Source organism: Labeo rohita, chromosome 25 (genome assembly GCF_022985175.1).
Source record: "Labeo rohita strain BAU-BD-2019 chromosome 25, IGBB_LRoh.1.0, whole genome shotgun sequence".
In the NCBI taxonomy this organism is placed as follows: domain Eukaryota; kingdom Metazoa; phylum Chordata; class Actinopteri; order Cypriniformes; family Cyprinidae; genus Labeo; species Labeo rohita.
This window is the reverse complement of record NC_066893.1, coordinates 5,620,131-5,640,795: the sequence shown is the minus strand read 5'-3', so window position 1 is coordinate 5,640,795 and position 20,665 is coordinate 5,620,131. Positions and strand designations below refer to the sequence as shown.

Below are 20,665 nucleotides of genomic sequence, written 5' to 3'. Positions count from 1 at the left end.
TCTCAATCTGGAAAAAAACCCATTGCGGAACAACTCTCTAGGCCAATAATTATCAAAAAAAAATGTTGAAATTTATGGCCAAGGTATAATGGGGAAGCTATAATGGGGTCAATCAGAAAAGGGGACTGTCCAAATTTACCCAAACTCCTATAAAGCCTGAAAAAACCTCCAAACTTCACAAAACCTGGTGAGCACATGTAACAGGTGATGCTAAACAAGCATGCGAAGTTTTAAGGAGATCGGACCACAGCTGTCACAAACATAATATTTCTGTAGTAAATGACCTGAATTTGCCAAAAATGCTTTTTTAATCATTGGTTTAGGTGGTTACAGGCTTGCTAAATAATGTATTTTTTCATATGGGCAGAGAGAAGAGAGAGGTGGGGCGAGCTGAGCTCATTTGCATTTAAAGCAGCCTCGACCAGAATGAGATGATTTTTGCAGAGCTGATTTTGTCAAGGTAAAAAGGGTGTTGTTTTACACAACCATTGAGAATTTTTAACCAAAGTATCTTATAGACTTTTCATTAAGACCCTAAAGAATCATATTAACTTGTGGAAAATGGGCATCCGATGACCCCTTTAAAGCATGTGAACCCCAGATGTTAATATCAATAAATGGAATATATTTTCTTACTCTTTGTATTTTTTTATGTCAGTATGGTACAAAATTATCCTATTTGAATCAATGTGACAAAATGAGTTGGGTCAAAAGTAATCTAAAAGTAATCATAAAGTAGTCTGTTTATATTAAAATGTGTAATGTAATGGATTACTTTGCTAACTACATTTTTTGTCATGTAATTTGGAATCAGTAACGGATTACAATTCGTAAGTAATCTACCCAGCTCTGTTAATCAATTACTATTTCACATGGCCATGTAGATTTTGCGAAGGCTTCAAGTTGGTTTCTGCGCTGATTAATAGAAAGCTGCTTGGTTTGTATTGAAAATAAGAATTTCACATTACTACTCACGACATATGGGCAGTAAGACTGAATCAAGTGAGATTGGGTTTATGATATGATCTGTATGTTTGTGCCAGAGGTTTCTTTGTTTATATGAAGCCAACTCAGAAAAGAGAGAAGAGGGACTGGTTTTTAATCAAAGCTGATAATGACCTCCTTGAGAGGAGACACCCAGACCCAGGGGACATGGGACAGGGGCCTGTAGGCATCTCTGCATGGCCCCTTCACAGATAACTCTGAAAGCGTTATCATACAGTCATCATAGTAAACACGGAATATCCAAGAAAAACTTTAGAACTGCTAAATATTTGTATGCAAACATGGTCATTCCTCTCATGGGCATTGCACAAGTGTAATTAGTACTATTTTCGTCCAGAACTTAAGTAAACAAGTTCAGAATGGGGGTTTAGGGAAACCTTCAGGAAGAGAAAGATTACACTGGTGAATAACAATGAAATGAGCGTATAGTGTTGAGCCAAGGTGTTGGATACAGTACACTGTAAACAGTATGTGTAAACATTTACCACCATATAATTATATAAATCTTCTTAATCAAAATATCTTCTTAATTCGGTGAGGATATAATTGCACTACCAAGATTTTTAATGTTTTTTAAAGAAGTATTTTCTGTTCACCAAGCCTGCATTTATTTAATCCAAAAAAGAACAATGAACAGACTGGGGCTTATAAACACTAGATAACTAACACAGGTACGACAAATAACTAATCAGACAAAATGAGGACAGGAACAAGACTATATAAGAACACAAGAGGGTGTTCCAGGGAGCACATGAGGAGAGAAAACACAACAAAACAGTTAATGGGCGTAACATATCGCTCCCTTCCTGGAAGTCCTGGAAGGCTGTGGGAACACCAAGGAGAGAGGCAGGCATGGGTGGGGATTTGGGCAGAGGCTCGGGAGGAGGACGGACAACCGGGAGAAGGGTGAAAGAAGTCCAGGGTGGAGACAATGGAGGAAGGAGCCAAAGAGACAACAGGAGGGACTTGGAACAGGCGGTGCCAGATGGGACCCAGGCCACAGCCATTATGACAGCCCACTGTGGAGCCGGCAGAGGGAGGAGCAACGACCAACGGCAGCGGAACAGGTGGTGGAGGAGCCCGAGGCGGAGATGGAGAACCAACGAGCCAGGAGGATGCCACGGATCCGGGGGGCCAGGGTGGAGCCTCTGGCCGACCAAGACGGAGGCGGAGATCCGCGACGGAGCCGTACCGACTGAGGACAAAGGTGGAGCTGGTGGGAGGGAGGAGCCCAACAGAGCCGGTGGGACAGAGTGACGAGGTGAAACCGGAGAAGCGGAGTCCTGAGGTGATGGCGGGACGACGCCCGATCAAGGCGGAGCCGGTGGGACGGGGGAGCCCGGTGGAGCTGGTGGATCGACGGGTGACGTGAGGGAGCTAGGAGCTGAGGTGGAGCCGCTGGGTCTGTGGGCTGAAGTGGAGTCCGGGCTTCAGAGGCTGAAGGGGGAGGTGAGGGACCCGCGGAGCTCACACCGTATCGATGGTGGGCTAAGGGTGAGCAGAGGGGCTGCCAGATGACAGCGGTGAAGGAGGCAGGAGTGGGCAGCTGGGTGGGCATTCAGGATGAGTGGGCTCTGGAGGGCACTCAGGAGGAGTGGGCACTGGGGGGCTGGACAGGACTAGCGGAGACGAAGGAGGGCTGGACGGGATCAGCGGGAACGAAGGAGAGAGGAGAGGGAGCAAGTTGGCCTCCAATGGAGCTACGATCAACTTAGGCTTACAATGCTTTTGGGAAACGCAGCCCAAAACAGTTTCCTAGTCAATTAAATCTTCCTCAAAGTCCAGCAGTCCCAGCTGCGGTACAGGGGGTGGAGCTCCACTCCGCACTCACACCATCCACGGCTTGCTTCCTCGCGGTGGGCATGGTCACTGGCTCTCGCACCTAGTATGACGGGTTGAGCTCTGCTTCCGGGGCGATCCTCCGCTCAGGCACTCGGCATTGCGCTGTCTCGTTGATCGTGCCGGGAAAGGGCATTCAAGAGTTCAGCGCAGCATCATCGAATGCAATTAAAACAGCGAGCTGGCTGAACTCAGCTGCATACTCCAAGACAGAGAGGTCTTTGCGGGCGAGGGAGGTGAGTTTTACTGCCAGGGAATCCATACGGGGAAACACAACACAAAGAAAAACACTGGGAAAAAAACACGGGAAAACACAGAAGACACTGTTTTTTAGGTCAGCTGTTCTGTCACAATTCTATCAAGGCGAAGGAGCGAGGAGACATGGAAATGTTTAAAAGTCTTTAATAAATGAAGCACAGGGAAAATCCAACACAATGAATATGTTTAACACATTGACAGCCAACAGAGACACAGTGAACAGACTGGGGCTTATGAACACTAGATAATTAACTAACACAGGTGAGACGAACAACTAATCAGACAAACGAGAACAGGAACAAGACCATATAAGGGCATAAGAGGGAGTCCTGGGAAGCACATGGGGATAGAAAACACAACAAAACAGTCTGTGGGTGTGACGCTGTGTGTGTGTGTACTTGTTTTTGCTACATTGTGGGGACCAAATGTCCCCACAAGGATAGTAAAACCTGAAATTTCTGACATTGTGGCCTGCGGTCCCCACAATGTTAAAAAAATATTGAAAATAGTAAATGATGTTTATCTGAAAGTGTAACGATGCAAACGTTTTCTGTGAGGGCTAGGTTTAGGGTTAGGTTTGGGTTAGCGGATAGACAATATCGTTTGGTCAGTATAAAATCTACAGAAGTCTATGGAAAGTCCCCACAATTCACAAAAACAAACATGTGTGTGTTTGACACATAACACTGTTTAATTTTTATTCATTTTATATGTATTTATTGTAATTACCTGTATTTGAATATATTATGAAAAGCACAGGCCTAAGTATTTTTTATTTAGTAATAAATATTGTATTACAAAGTTTGTGATCAGTAAGATATGTAATGTTTTTTAAAGAAGTCTCTTATGCACCAAGGCTGTATTTATTTGATCAAAAATATAGTAAAAACAGTAATACTGTGAACTATTATTGCAATTTAAAATAACTGTTTTATATTTTAATATACTTTAAAATAAGCTGAATTTTCAACATCATTACTCCAGTCTCCAGTCACATGATCATTTTTTTGAGAGAGAGCGTAATTGATTAAAATAATAATACTAATAATAATTAATAATAATAATAATAATAATAATAATACTGTGATACTTTTTTCAGGATTCTTTGGTGAATAAAAAAAAATTAAAATATCAACATTTTTTCAAAATAGAAATCTTTTGTAACAATATACACTACTGGTCAAAAGTTTGCTTTTATTTATTTATTTATTTAAAAGAGAAATGAATGCTTTTATTCAGCAAGGTTATGTCAAGTTCATAAAAGTGACAGTAAGTACTTACATTGTTTTTACTCATCAAAAAATGCTCATAAAAAACAGATTCCAAATAAGCAGCACAACTGTTTCAAATACTGATAACAAACCAGCATATTTGCATAATAATTGATATCATATATTCACAAATATGCATTTCATTTCCTGTTTGGTCATCTATAGGCCTATACGTACTTTGTGTGGGAGTTATGCAAATCTTCATCAGAATGGCTCGCTATGAGGAAAGCAGAAGTGTTTGGTACAGCTAGAACAGGGCCAAATAAAAGCAAGTTTCAATCCACGTAAATGATAAGCATAAAAGTTACAGTAAGGTCTACATTTAGGCTATCAGACATATAAAATCATCTATTGGTGCACATATTAATTTATATTATGTCATGCAACTAAATATTACAAGGAAGTAAAGCATGTAAATACAATTCGCAGGGTCTCATCGGATTGGCTCACTGGCTTTTCCCACACTGTCATAAGTTTGGTCTCTACAGTGGTCTGTTTAAAGTAGTGGACATTATAACTTCCTGGGGGCGGAATGGCAAGCATTATTTGTGGTGATGTAGTGAAGCGTTGAGTGAAGCGATGAGTTTCCGTTTAGCAGAGGCGGAACATTAACACCGTGCAGTTTTAGTGCAACATTAAACTGTGGTGACAGCAGTCAATCAGCTCCACCTTCTGTGAGAGTTCACACATTTCACATTAGTGCTTGGTGCGGTCAGAAGAGCTGCTTAAGAAAGTGAGGAAAAAGTCGCGGGGAAACTTTTCTGAAGATGATTTGAAGATCCGCTGCTCGGGAATATCACGATCCCTGAGAGAAGATGGGATGTCTTTCTATCAAAACTGTTTGTAAAGGCACAGCGCTTCTGATCATTGTCATTCTTCGGGTAAGATATGTTCTTTATTTTGCATAAATATATTAGTATGATGACTGATTGACTGTGAAGATAAAACACTAATAGTGCATGCGAGCACTTGTTGCTGTTAACTCTTAATGTTACTGAAATCTCGTCTGCAAATAGAGAACTTATATTTTGTTGGTTGAATGACACGGGTTGCTCTTGTCATCATGTTGCTTATTCAAAACTTCTTGAAACAATATCTGTTTAGTATTTTGTATTTCCTTCTATGTAAAGTAATCCCAGAAATATTCCCTTACGACAGTTACTCATGGTTTTACTATAGGAGCAAAACTAAATGTTCCATATTTTGGATGTTATTGCAAAAATATGAAAAATATTTATCTGATTCATTTGTTTGGTTGGCCCCAAACAGACAATGAAAAAGTACAAATGCCATTGCATTTTATAACTTACTAATATTATATTATTACAAAAAAGTTGTAAATGACAAATAAAAAGTATTTAGACACTATTAGTGGATCATGTCGCTGTCACTGGGGCGGTGCCTTTTCAAAAGTTACACTTTTGGACCTTCTTTACCCCTAAAAGATGCATATTAGTATCTTATGTGTTCATATTAATACATAAAGTATGCATAATAGTACTTTTTAAAAAAGTATCACCCTAGTGATAGATTTTGTGCCTCTGTAGCTGATGTGACGAACCTGTGGTTATTCTGGTCTTACACCTGCGTGATGAGGAGAACTGACTTCATAGTATACATCCGCTAAAACACCCATTCATTAAAACAAAAAAAAGTGTCAAACAGTTCGTTGTGAGAAATGCCTGTGCAGCATTTGTTTTGAGATGCCTGTGTTTATATATTGTTGTGTAATGAATTGCATATTTTTACATTTCAACTGCGCGTTACGTGTACAGATTACATTCAGCTAAATTACATTCTGCGTTCACTGGTATGACATAACAGTGCTGAAAAACCATTTGCTGATCTGTAATATCTTGTAAAAGTCTAATTCAAAGCAGATTCAGGATTTTAGATAAGCTGTGAAGAACCAGTTACACTTTGAAATTGTCTCCAGACATTATCTTTTTTTTTGTTTTTGGCTGATTTACAAGAAGATATCCATAATTTGTGTGCCCGACAATCTTCTTGAGAAGTTAGTACTTACTGCACGAAGTCACAATTGTAAAATGACTTGTTTTATGACATGTGATGTGATTGGAATAAGTGCATATGAATGCATAGAGCAATTTTTTATTTTCTCTCCTTCTACTTACTGAAAATAATAAATGCTTTAGCAATTTATTAATGTTTAATGGAGTACTACTGTACATTATATATATGCTATACATACACATATCCAATGTGTAGATACAATTATGTATCTATATACTGCATTGCATGTTTGTGTAATTTCAAACAACTGAGAAAAATATTTTTTAATATTGTTTTGTTCAGTCTTTTACATGCAGTTGCATTGAGCTTTGCAAAGGACACAAAAGCACCACAGTAGCATCATAACATTGGTCAACATGATGTGTGCAGTATTTTCCTAGCTTTCTAAAGTCATGCGATAAGCTTTGTTTGATGAACAGACTCAAATTTGCATCATTGATTCGAGTTAGGAAGCACTGAATAAGTCCGAGTCTTAAACAAATTGACTTAACAAATTTATTAAAAAGATCCAGCCTTAAAAAAACATATTGATTTATACATTTGATATCAGGATCCTCTCAAGTTTCCCTCATATTACTCACAAGGACAATAAAAGTATGGGACGGCTAATTTACATGAGTAAATGACAAAAATGCTAAATGTTTTTGCTGTACTTTTGGTTTTAATTGTATTAAATGTGCACTTGCAAAAATAAATAAATAAATAAATGTTGTATTTGAAGATAATATAATATAATATTAATATATTGAAACAAGTGTACCAGAAGATGGTACACTATTAAAACATGCATTTTGTATTAATGCCAAATTCAAAAGTACAGTTGAGTTTTTAAGAATCTTTTGTCATTTATGCACTTATTTTGATGTGATGTCTAAAGCACATGTAAAGTACTTAATGTTCTTTTTAAATTATATTTGATATTACATTTTAATTGAATGTGTTTTAAATGTACCAAATTGCAAATGTGTATTTACAAATGTATTTAAAAAACTTGACATGCAAGTTTCAGTAGAAATGACCAGGGGTGTGACGAGACACTTATCCCACGAGACGAGACACGAGACTGGGTTCACGAGAACGAGACGAGACGAGATTTTTAAACTTTTCTTAAGAAATCCGCAATGATGAAATATATAGGAAAAAATAGTTTTTTATTTAACTGAAAAAGACAAAATGCAAAAAAATTAAGGTGCATTTTGAACTTTATGAAATTAAACTTCCATTTTAATGAATTATATGCTGTAATAAACAACATTTAAACAAGAGCTTCACGATTCTGGATAAATTGAGAATCCTAGTTGTTTTTAATAAATTGGAGACCATGATTCTCTCACGATTCTGGAGAAAAAAAGATTAGAAAACTAAACAAAATAACAAAATTTACTCGTGGTTCTGACAAACTGTTTATTGCTTAAGCCTTTAAAAACATATATTCATTTAAACAAAATAATAAAAAAAAAACATTCAATGAAGGAGTCAGTGTCTCACTTCATTAAGACTTGTTTGACTATTGAAATCTCCTGAATTAATGATTCAATAACATACTTTTTTTAAAAGGCAGTTGTCGCCACCTCCTGGCGGAAGACGATAAGCGTTACTATACATACAAGTGTTAAGATACTTTTGTTTTGATCACTACTGTTTATACCCAAACTATAAACTTTTATCCCCTACTTCTGTTATTTAAATGTCTGTAACACAGAAATAATGATTATAATGTGGTTGAAAGGACTGTTTGTGTTGCTCTTTCTGTGTTCACATTTACCCCGACCCTCTGATTCATTAACATGGGCAGCGACAAAACCTGCTTCTCACGCTCCACTGACACTCGCGATGTGAAACAGTCCTAATAGACATAGCTAAATCGTTGTCATTCAGGAATAAGATCGCATAGGTATTTGAATCGACACCTCGATATTTTAAGGATTAATCGTGCACTGCTAAATATTTTGCTAGGATATTCTCGCGAGATCTCCTGCCACAAGATCTCGTCACATCCCTAGAAATGACATTAAATTATATTTTAGTTTACCATAAATGTTTATTATTTATTATTTCATATGGAATCTTGTTTCTTCCACTGAATAAAAATAACAAAAATCGTAATTGCAACTTTTTATCTCAAAGTTGTGTTTTTTTTTTCTAAGAATTGAATAATATGAATTCGAAATTGAGTTACAAAGTCAGAACTGTATGATATAAACTTAATTCTGTAAAATAAAGTTGCAGTTCTGAGAAATTAACTCAGAATATAAACTCGCAATTGCTAGAAAAGGTCAGAATTGTGAGATTTAAACTCGTAATTCTGAGAAATAAAAGTTGCAATTCCGAGAAATAAAGTCACATTTCTGAGAAAAGTTCATGATAAAAACTAAATCCTGTAAAATAAAGTCGCAATTCTGAGAAATAAAGTCAGAATTGTGACATATAAACTCGTAATTTTTAGGAAATAAAGTCGCAATTCTTAGAAATAGTCACAATTCAGCCTTTTTTTTTTTCTCAGAATTGTGTTTATATCTCACAATTCGAACTTCATATGATGCAATTGAATTACAAAGTCAAAATTGCATGAAATAAACTCAATTCTGAGAAATAAAGTCAGAATTAAGCGACATGAACTTGTAATTGTGAGAAAAAAATGAGAAATGTGTTTTTGAGGATCGATACAGTACTGCCAAACAAAATATCGCGATACACACGTATCGATATTTTCTTACACCCCTATTATTTAGTTGTGATGTCTAAAGCACATGTATAGTACTTAATATTCTTTTTAAATTATATCTAACATTACGTTTAAATTGAATGTTTTAAATGTACCAAATTGCAAATTAAATGTGTATTTTCAAATATATTTAAAAAACATCACATGCAAGTTTTAACAGAAATGACATTAAATTATATTTTAGTTTACCATAAATGTTTATTATTTATTATTTCATATGGAATCTTGTTTCTTCCACTGAATAAAAATAACAAAAAACGTAATTGCAACTTTTTATCTCAAAGTTATGTTTTTTTTTTTTCTTTCTAAGAATTGAATAATATGAATTCGAAATTGAGAGTTACAAAGTCAGAACTGTATGATATAAAACATACATTTATGAGAATAAAGTCAGAAAATGTGGATTTAAACTTAATTCTGAGAAAAAAGTCACAATCAGAATTTTTTTGTGAGATTTAAACTTCTGACTTCATTCTGAGTCACAAAGTAAAAATTGTAAGAAGAAAAATAAAGTAAAAATAAAGTTGCAAACTTCTGAAAAAAAGAAATAAAGTCACTTTTTGCAATTCTGAGAAAAAAAGTCAGCAATTGTGAGAAATAAAGTATCTCACAATTCTGACTTTATAAGATGCAGTTGTGAGCTACAAAGTCAAAATTGCATGATAAAAACTGAATTCTGTAAAATAAAGTTGCAGTTCTGAGAAATTAACTCAGAATTGTGAAATATGAACTCGCAATTGCGAGAAAAAGTCAGAATTGTGTGATTTAAACTCGTAATTCTGAAAAATAAAAGTTGCAATTCTGAGAAATAAAGTTACATTTCTGAGAAATTGAGAAATTGTAAAATATAAACGTGCATTTGTGAGAATAAAGTCAGAAATGCAAGATTTAAACTTAATTCTGAGAAATAAAGTCACAATTTTGACCTTTTTTTGCAATCGCGAGTTTATATCTCACAGTTCTGACTTCGTAGCATGCAGTCACAAAGTCAAAATTGCATGATATAAACTCAGTTCTGTGAAATAAAGTTGTAGTTTTGAGAAATAAAGTCAGAATTGTGAGATATAAACTTGCAATTTCAAAAAACAGTCAGAAGTGTGAGACTTAAACTTGTAACTGAGAATTTTTTAGGAAATAAAATCACAATTCTGAGAAATAGTCACAAATTCAGACTTTTTTTTCTCAGAATTGTGTTTATATCTCACAATTCGGACTTCACATGATGCAGTTGAATTACAAAGTCAAAATTGCATGATATAAACTCAATTCTGAGAAATAAAGTTGCAGTTTTGAGAAATAAAGTCAGAATTGAGATATGAACTTGCAATTGCAAGAAAAATGTCAAAATTGCAAGATTTAACTCATAATTGAAAGAAATCACAATTCTGACTTTTTTCTCGCAATTGCGAGTTTATATCTCACAATTCTGACTTCATAAGATGCAATTAAGTTACAAAGTCAAAATTGCATCTGAGAAAAAAAGTCAAAGTTGCAATTCTGAGAAATAAAGTCACTTTTTTTCTCTGCAATTGCGAGTTTAAATCTCACAAGTCTGACTTCATAAGATGAATTTGTGAGCTACAAAGTCAAAATTGCACAATTTAAACTCAGTTCTGTAAAATAAAGTCGCAGTTCTAAGAAATACAGTCAGAATCGTGACCTTTAAACTTGCAATTGCAAAAAAAAGGTCAATTGTGAGATTTAAACTTGTAACTGAAAAATAAAGTTGCAATTCTGAGAAAAAAAAAAAAAAATCAAAGTTGCAGTTCTCTGCAATTGCGAGTTTATATCTCACAATTCTGACTTTGTAAGACGCAATTGAGTTACAAAGTCAAAATTGCATGATATAAACTCAATTCTGTAGAATAAAGTCGCAATTCGGGGAAATAGTCACAGTTTTGACTTTTTTTATCTCACGATTCTTTATAAAATGCAATTGAGTTACAAAATCAGAACTGCATGATATAAACTCACTTTTGTAAAATAAAGTCAGAATTGTGAGATAGAAAATTGCAATTGCGAGAAGGAATTCAGGATTGCTAGACTTAAACTCACAATTCTGATGATGTTTAAGATGTACACAATTTAACACAATTTAAGATGTACTTAAATCCTATACTGTACTTAAGTACTCCAAAGTGCAACCAAGTGCATTTAATATAAATTTAAATGAAGGCATATTCATGTAATTGCAGTTAACATGCAACTAAGAGATTGAAAGAATTCCATTCAGTTCACACTTAAGCAGATTCTTTTGAAGTGTATTATTTCCATATTAGTTATGGTGAAGTTGTTTTTGATTTTGCCAGATTTCAATGGAAAGTAGGTGAAATTACTGGGAACAAATGCAAGTGTGCTTGCTGTTCAAGGCAGAGAAGATGAGAGCTGATGTTCTGAGGTTTTTTTAGTCACCATATCAACTGACTTTCTGATAGATTACAATTGTAGGCCATACAATGTTTGTTATGACTGTGTTGGAGCATAATTCAGGCCCTGAGCCAATCATAACAAATTATGTAGCCGGTTGCTGGACATACTTACGTATGTAGGTTACGAACCGCCTTCTGTTCTGAGAGTTAAACAATAAGGTCTTAAAAAGAACAGAAATTGGCCTTTTGTCCATATCAAAGTGTGAACCTGAGTCTGAGGCCAGACGGTCTGGGGTCACGGTGCTGGAAAGCCCAGCCTTAAGAAGTTTACTTCATTCTTTTCCTGTTATTCCCACCACTCGATCACTTCGGCCGCCCTGTTCTCCCGGCCCACAGGAAGTTCTGCTGCTGCCATTCTGGCCAGTGAGTTCAGTATGTGAAGGTCAGGAATATAATTTTGAAAAATCCAGCAGTGTTTGAGTCGGGCCTGATGGTTTAGCTCTGCTAAATAGACACTTTATCTTTTTGAAATTATGAATAGGCTCTTATTGCTGCTAAACCGTCATTTTAAGTGGACGTAATTTAATTTTAATTCAGTTTGTGTGGTCCAATGCATTTTTTTCACTCACCAAACAAATGTGATTAATAACTTAAATTTTAATTTGTTCCTCACATAAGGCTAAGGTTTGACTACTTTTAACATATTCCTGTTTTTAGATCTTTATTAGGCTTAAACAAATATTTAGTCGATCTCACCTGATAGCACTTGTGGCATAACGTTGATTACCACAGAAATTAATTTCTACTTATTTCTGCTGTCCCTCACTTCAAAAGTTTCAAAAGTTTAGAGATGAGACATGAGCAATATGTTTAATAAAATAATTAAATTATTAAAAATATATGATGTTACATTATAATGTAATATATATATATATATATATATTTATATATATATATATATATTTATATATATATAGTAATAATAATAATATATGAATATATTATATATACTGTAGTAATGTAGATATAATATAAAATATATAATTAATACTAAAATATGTAATCGTTAATATATAATAAAATAAATAATTCATATAAAATTAAATAAAAATGATGAAAAACTATATATATATATATATATATATACACACACTGTAATAATATAGATATAATATAAAACATAAAATAATACGTAATACAAAAATTATTACAAATGAGAAATAACTATAACTGTATAAATGTTTTAAAATGTATTAAATATTAATATAGTAATAAATACAATATAAAATATATGTAATAGTTAATATATAATAAGATAATAAGTTAATATATAATAAGATAATAATTCATAAAAAATGTAATACAAAAAATTACAATTATATTACAAAATTATGACTATAGTGTAACATGAAATAAACTAATAATAATAATAATAATAATAATAATAATAATACCAAGTGTAAATGTTATATTCAACTTTGTTGCCATGACAAAATAATGACTGAAATGACTAAAGCTGTAAAACTGTAAATTAATATTTATTAAATATTAATATAATAATAAATACAATATAAAGTATGTAGTAGTTAATATATAATGAGATAATAATTCATATTAAAATCTAACAAAAATACAATTATATTACAAAATTGTAATTATAATGTAACATGAAATAAACTAATAATAATAATAATACCAAGTGTTAAAATTAAATATTAATATAATAATAAATACAATATAAAATATATAATAGTTAATATATAATATAATAATTAATATAAAATTAAATAAAAAATACAGTTATTTTAATAATAATAATAATAATAATAATACCGAGTGTAAATGTTATATTCAACTTTGTTGCATGACAAAATAATGACTGAAATGACTAAAACTGTAAAATTAAATAATAATAATAATAATAATAATTAATAATAATAAAGTATGTAATAGTTAATATATATTAAGATAATAATTCATATAAAATGTAATAAAAAATTACAATTCTATTATAAAACTGTAATTATAATGTAAAATGAAATAAACTACTACTACTAATAATCATAATAAAGTGTTAAAATTAAATATTAATATAATAATAAATATAATATAAAATATGTAATAGTTAATATATAAGATAATAATTCATATAAAATTCATAAAAAATAGAATTATTTTACTAAATTAAAATTATAATGTAAAATGAAATAAACTAATAATAATAATAATAATAATAATAATAATAATACAAAGTGTTAAAATTAAAGATTAATATAATAATAAATACAATATAAAAAATGTTTATACTATAATATCAAAATAATATCGTAATTTTGAATTGCAAGATTTAAACTGTTTATTTTGAGAAATAAAATCACAATTGTGAGATACAAACACGCAATTGCAAGAAAAAAAGTCAGAATAGCAAGATTTAAACTGGGAAATAGTCACAACCATCATAATCATCATTTCATCACAGGCTTGTGAGAAGGGTCCATTGCATGGAAAAGAGCAACTAGTCTCCTCACGTGTTTGCATCAGCAGGATGACAGTCATTTAGAAACTACAATTAACTAGTGATGCATTACTATGTTTTTTTTGCCCTTGTTGGCGGGTGTATTCTCTTTAACAATTTGCATTTTTTGAAGTCAGCAACTTCCCTTTGCTTCTCACGAAATCATTTTAATATGATGCCAGGGTTATTTGGTTGATTTTGTATTTGGTTTGATAAGAAAGACGTGCACTATTTTGCATGGTTAATTTATGAAAACTTTACAATCCTGGAAAGCTTGTAGGTATAAATTAGCTTGCACAGAACAGATACTGTGTGCGCCTGTGTGTCTCAGTTTCATACCATAACGCGTATCATATTCCAGTACATAAGCTTGTGATAAACCAGACTGTATTCAACCACTGAATCCATTTTGTGTTGCTTTCGAAAGTTATTTTATAGCTCTTCAATTGTTATTAGTTGTAGTGGACTCAGAGCGAATATAGTATGTAGGGAAGTAAGGTAAATCTCGTAAGGAACTATAGTACAAATAATGTAAAAGCAGCAGATAAACAAATGTGACTTGACATAATAAGGAAGGTTTTGCTCCTATATTGTCTGTACAGGTTAAAATCTTGACTCTTACTTTGGCAGTAAAATAATTAACTACTTTATTAGCACAGTCAAATAGTTTCCTCTTACAAACAATTTTTCCATGGCTCTGGTAAGTCAAGCTATGTAAATTTCATTTAGAAAAACAAGTTCACTGTTTGCAAGCCTGTTTATGTGTAACAGTTGATGTGCTTAATCCAACTGTTTTTACTAGTATGTACCTTAGGAAACGATACCAATAATAAGTAATAACCAATTAGTTATTTATTTATTTTTTGATGCAGAAAATGGAGACTGACTGAATAAATAAATAAAGAAAGAAAGAAAGAAAGAAAGAAAGAAAGAAATAGTATCTAGGAAACTATACCAGTGATGCTGCCATTTGCTAACCAAATTATTTTGTTTTATTTATTTATGCATTATTTATTTATTTATTTTTTGATGCAGAAAATGGGGACTGACTAAATAAATAAACAAATTAATTAATTAATTAATTAATAATAATAATAATAATAATAATAATAAAGTATGTACCCTATGAAATGATACCAATGACGCTGCCATTTGCTAACCAAATTATTTTATTTTATTTATTTATGTATTATTTATTTATTTACTTTTTTGATGCAGGCAATGGGGACTAAATAAATAAATAAATAAATAAATAATAATAATAATAGGAAAGGAATACCAGTGACGCTGGCTTTATTTATTTATGCATTATTTATTTATTTATTTTTTGATGGGGACTGACTGACTGAATAAACAAAGAAAGAAAGAAAGAAAGAAAGAAAGAAAGAAAGAAAGAAAAAAATTGTATCCAGGAAACGATACCAATAATGCTGGCATTTGCTAACCAAATTATTTTATTTTATTTATTTATGTATTATTTATTTATTTATTTTTTGAAGCAGAAAATGGGGACTGACTGACTGACTGACTGAATAAAGAAGAAAGAAAGAAAGAAAGAAAGAAAGAAAGAAAGAAAGAAAGAAAAAAAAATAGTATCCAGGAAATGATACCAATAATGCTGGCATTTGCTAACCAAATAATTGTATTTTATTTATCTATGTATTATTTATTTATTTACTGTTTTGATGCAAAAAAAAAGGGGACTGACTGAAAAAATAGTAGTAGTAATAATAATAATAATAATAATAAAGTATGTACCTTAGGAGATGATACCAATGACGCTGCCATTTGCTAACCAAATTATTTTTTTATGTATTCTTTATTTATACGGACTGAATAAATAAATAAATAATAATAATAATAATAAATAGTATGTACCCTAGGAAATGATAACCAAATTATTTTATTTATTTATTCATTATTTATTTATTTACTTATTTGATGCAGAAAATGGGGGCTGACTGAATAAATAAATACATAGTAATAATAATAACCATAATAATAATAATTATAATAATTATTATTAAGAGCTTTTTTGATTTGATTTTATCTCAAAACACTATCACAGCATTTTTTTTTCTTCAGTTTTTGCATTAATAACATGAATATGCATTTGGCATACAGCTGTATTTACTTATTTATGTATTTATTTGTGAGCTACAGGAACACTAAGATTGATAAAAGGTTGATCTGACACATAATAATTATTATTATAAAAAAAGTGATTTATGTAATCTACTGTAATTATTATTCATAGTTAAAGACAGAAAATACAGAAAAATGCCAGAAGTGATTAAACAAAGTAGTTTTAGAAGTGGAAGCAGTTATTTATTTGAGTAGTTTTTATTTTATTTTATATATATATATATATATATATATATAGATAGATAGATAGATATACAGCCCTGCTGACTATAGGTTATATATTAAGAATAGGTAACTCTTTTTTTTTTTTTTTAATTAATTTTGTTCCATCCTGTGGACTTGTGTGGACTTCCTTCGTCATTTTGATTTTAAAGTAAAGCATCTTAATGCCAAGATTATCATGGTTTTATATTTAACAGTATAGCTAATATTTAATTGCTATAGCGGGTAGTTTTTGGAAAGTTTCCCTCTTTGAGTTTCTCTCTGCTATTTAACAGTCTCTTTGTTTGTGACAAGGAAGTTGGTTTGGTGACGTCGTTACTCGTTTGATGTCTCACCTGTGTTATTTGGATAATTGCGTGTCAGTGTTTGTATTATAAAGCCAAGGGGGAAGAACTTTATTTAATGTTTTTTTTTTTATGAAATGAGATGTTCATTGTATATAATACTTCCCCTGAACATCCTTTTGAAAAGTACTTCACTGTATCTCATTATTTCGGATGCAGAGAAAAGTATGAACGCATTCACAACAGTCACTGTCAACGAAACTAAAAAAAGAGATATAATTGTGAAAAGACAGCATTTCATTTGTAATAACGAGGCATTTTGCATGTTCTTGTTTAAAAGGACTGGTCAAAAGACACACAAAAAAGACATTGTCTCCATCTTGTGGTAAAACAGAGTATTTGATCAAATTTTAGCCTTTAAGTGACAGAGGTTTATGGTTGGGTAAATATAACAAAAACAACATAAAAATTTACATACGGAACAACGTAACCAAATAAATTAAATGCGTGCTTTGGCAAATATATTTAGCTCTACACTAAATATTACACAAAAAGCTTCACAGGAAATCTCAACTGATCGTGTGTGTTGTTATCATAATTTCCAAATGTTAGATACATTTCAGATTTCGTCACAAAGTGGGTCACGTAAAATTGTCGTTTTATTATATATATAATATTATGTAGCGGCACGGATTTTACAGATGAACGAGAGGCTTTTACAAACAAAGGTTTTGTCGTTAATAGGTTTATATTGTCAAACGACTTGGATTAGTACGTTAAACTGAATCATCTCAATCTCACTTTATTTATAAAGCACAATTAAAAACAACTTCAGTTGACCAGTGTGCTGTACAATATTCTAAAAGACTTTTAAAAACATGTATACAAACCAAACAAACAACAGACAACAAAATACATCACGAATCATATGCTATGTTGAATAGGTATGTTTTTAACTTTGATTTAAAAATATGCAATGTCGGTGCAGTTTTAATATGGATCGGTAACTTGTTCCAAAGTTTAGGTGCGGCTATAGCAAAAGCTCGATCACCCCTAGATTTTAATTTTGACTTTGGAACAGTTAACAAACTCTGGTTGGCAGACCTAAGAGTTCTTTCTGGATGATATTCACACAAGTCAGAAAGGTAGGAGGGAGCGAGGCCATTTAAACATTTAAAAACAAGCATAAGCACTTTAAAATCAATTCTAAAGCGTACTGGGAGCCAATGTAAAGACCTTAACACAGAAGTAATATGTTCGTGTTTGCGAACACCTGTTAAAAGACGTGCAGCTGCATTTTGGACCATTTGTAATCTTGATATTGATGAACTGTTAATTCCCAGATATAGGGAATTACAATAGTCAAGTCTAAAAGAAATAAAAGCATGAATTGCAGTTTCGAAATGCTTAAAAGAAAGAAAAGTCTTCACTTTAGCCAATGCTCTTAATTGGTAAAAACATGATTTAACAACTAAATTTATTTGCCTATCAAATTTGAGTGCACTATCAAATAAGACGCCCAAGTTTTTTACACATGATTTAACTGAAGAAAATAAAACACTAGAATTTCCATGGTGAGTGTTTGGGACATCAGAAGAGCCAAACACAATGATCTCTGTTTTACTCTCATTAAGTTTTAAGAAATTCAAAGACATCCAGGCTTTAACATCAGAAAGACAGACACAGAGGGAGTCTACACCATTTCTGTGTTTCAAGGGCAAATAAAGTTGAGTATCGTCCGCATAGCAGTGATAGTACAGGCCATGCTTTTTTTAAAGATAGAGGCTAAAGGAAGCATATATAAAGAAAACAATAAAGGGGCCAAAATAGAGCCCTGGGGGACCCCACAAGACAGGGGGACCGCCCCTAAATAATAATATTGCCCAATATTGATTGAGAAGCTTCTATTTTTAAGATATGACTGAAACCAACTTAATACAGTTCCTCTGATGCCCACAACTTGCTCTAGCCGAGCAAGCAAGACCTCATGGTCAACTGTATCAAATGCCGCACTTAAATCAAATAGTACCAGCACAACAGAGTCACGCGAGTCAGTGACCATTAAAACATCATTTACCATCACCTTTATAAGTGCTGTCTCTGTAGAGTGAAACTTTCTAAAACCTGACTGGAAAATGTCAAAAATCTTATTGTCATTCAAAAATCTCTGCATCTGCTGAAAAATTTTAGATAAAAAAGAAATATTAGAGATAGGCCTGAAATTAGATAAGACTGTTGGATCCAGACTAGGACTTTTCAAAAGAGGTTTAACAGTGGCATGCTTCAAGCAATCAGGTACAATTCCTGATTCCAGGCACTTATTAATAAAAACTAGAAAAACAGGCCCAACCACATCAAAAACTTCTCTAAAAAGACAGGGAGATATAACATCACAAGGAGACCCAGACGGCTTTAGTTGATTAACAATATCATGTATAACAGAAATGGAAACGGAGCTAAACTGGCTAAAGATAGCACTAGGATTTGAAAAAACAGCAGGATCGTAAGTAGAAGGTCTAATATTCTGCCTAATTTTCTTTATCTTCTCTTCAAAAAAAATGACAAAAACTTTCACACATCTCAACTGTTTCAGAAAGGTAATTAGAAACAGGAGGATTCACCACAGCATTTATCGTACTGAAAAGCATTCTTGGTCTATGAACATTCTTAACAATGAGCTCAGACAAATACATAGACTTAGCCCATCTTACGACTTTCATAAGAAATCTGAAGCTTATCTTTCTTCCACCATCTTTCAGCTCTTCTACAAGTCTGTCTAAGAGCACGTGTAGCATCGTTTAGCCAAGGTACAGTCTTTGGTTTGGATTTTTTAAACTGCAGAGGAGTCCAAAATATTAGTGCAGACATCATTAAAAGAATGTATAAGCTTTTCAGCACTTTGATCAGATGGAAAGGAAACTAAAGACTGAGAAAACTCTTTGAACATTGATGAGAAAGCATCACTAGTGGAGGATATTATTCGAGTCATACAGGCAGGTTTACATGATTTAACAACTGGAGATGACAAAGGAACTGTAAATAGAATAGGTTTATGATCTGAGAAACTATAATCATCTAATTCAGTGTCCAACACTGAAAAACCACGGGACAGCACAAGGTCAAGTGTATGTCCATGTGAATGAGTGGGACCTTTCACCAGTTGAATTAAATCAAATGAGTCTATAAGGCTGATGAAGTCCTTAGCCAACAGATTAGAGGGACAACACACATGAACATTATATATTCATGTGAATAATACCACTTAAAAATGCAGAAAAATCAGCAAGAAAGTCTTTGTGAGGTTTTGGGGGTCGATAAATCAATGCAGTCACCAACGGATTAACAGTGCCCAGTGTCAGGAGTTGAAGTTCAAAGTTTCAGAGCCCGACAAGAAAAGTTCTCTTTAAAAATAGTTGCCAATCCTCCTCCCCTTCTCGCAGTTCGTGGGGAATTTAAAAATGTCATGATATCAGGTTGATGAAATAACCTCACAAAATGGCGGTATATAGAAAAATATGTTTTGACTTCACTGTCGTTGGTCACTTACGTCTGAATTCAAGTTCAGTTCAAGTCTGAAGTCATTTGTTAATGAGTTCAAGTCAAGGTTTAAGTCATTTTTTGGCAATGTAGAATTTCATACTTGAGTTTTCATCGTTGTTAATGCACTGTGCTTTTCTCCTCAGGGGTTGAATGCACAGAATACGACAGGTCAGTAACCTTTACAGTCACATCCTGAGTCAACTCAAATATCCACGTTTTCATGTAGCACAACTTAACATTTTATGTTGGCTAAACTTAAAATTGCAAGGCAGCACAAACACGAAGTTATCGATTATCAGGAATACCATTCCGATGTTGTTTATGAGATAACGTCACTAACTAGGTACCATTAGCCTCAACAGTTACGATAGTGTTTCGTCGTCAGCATTTAATGTCCAGTTACGTGTTTAGGTACTCTCCTGTCATTATCAGGCTTTGCATATTAAATTGTATGTTGT

At 32.7% G+C, this 20,665-nt stretch overlaps 1 protein-coding gene across 1 annotated transcript in view; it reads left to right on the top strand.

Moving 5' to 3' along the window:
* The first annotated feature begins 4,889 nt into the window (after positions 1–4,889).
* The window catches only part of LOC127156939 (receptor-type tyrosine-protein phosphatase eta-like), a 194,981-nt gene continuing 179,205 nt past the window's right edge, over positions 4,890–20,665 (top strand). Inside the window, exons 1-2 of the mRNA XM_051100109.1 lie at positions 4,890–5,254; positions 20,351–20,375. Of these exons, the coding sequence (XP_050956066.1) occupies positions 5,189–5,254; positions 20,351–20,375 (91 nt within the window). The 5' untranslated portion in view covers positions 4,890–5,188. The remainder of the gene's footprint in view (positions 5,255–20,350; positions 20,376–20,665) is intronic.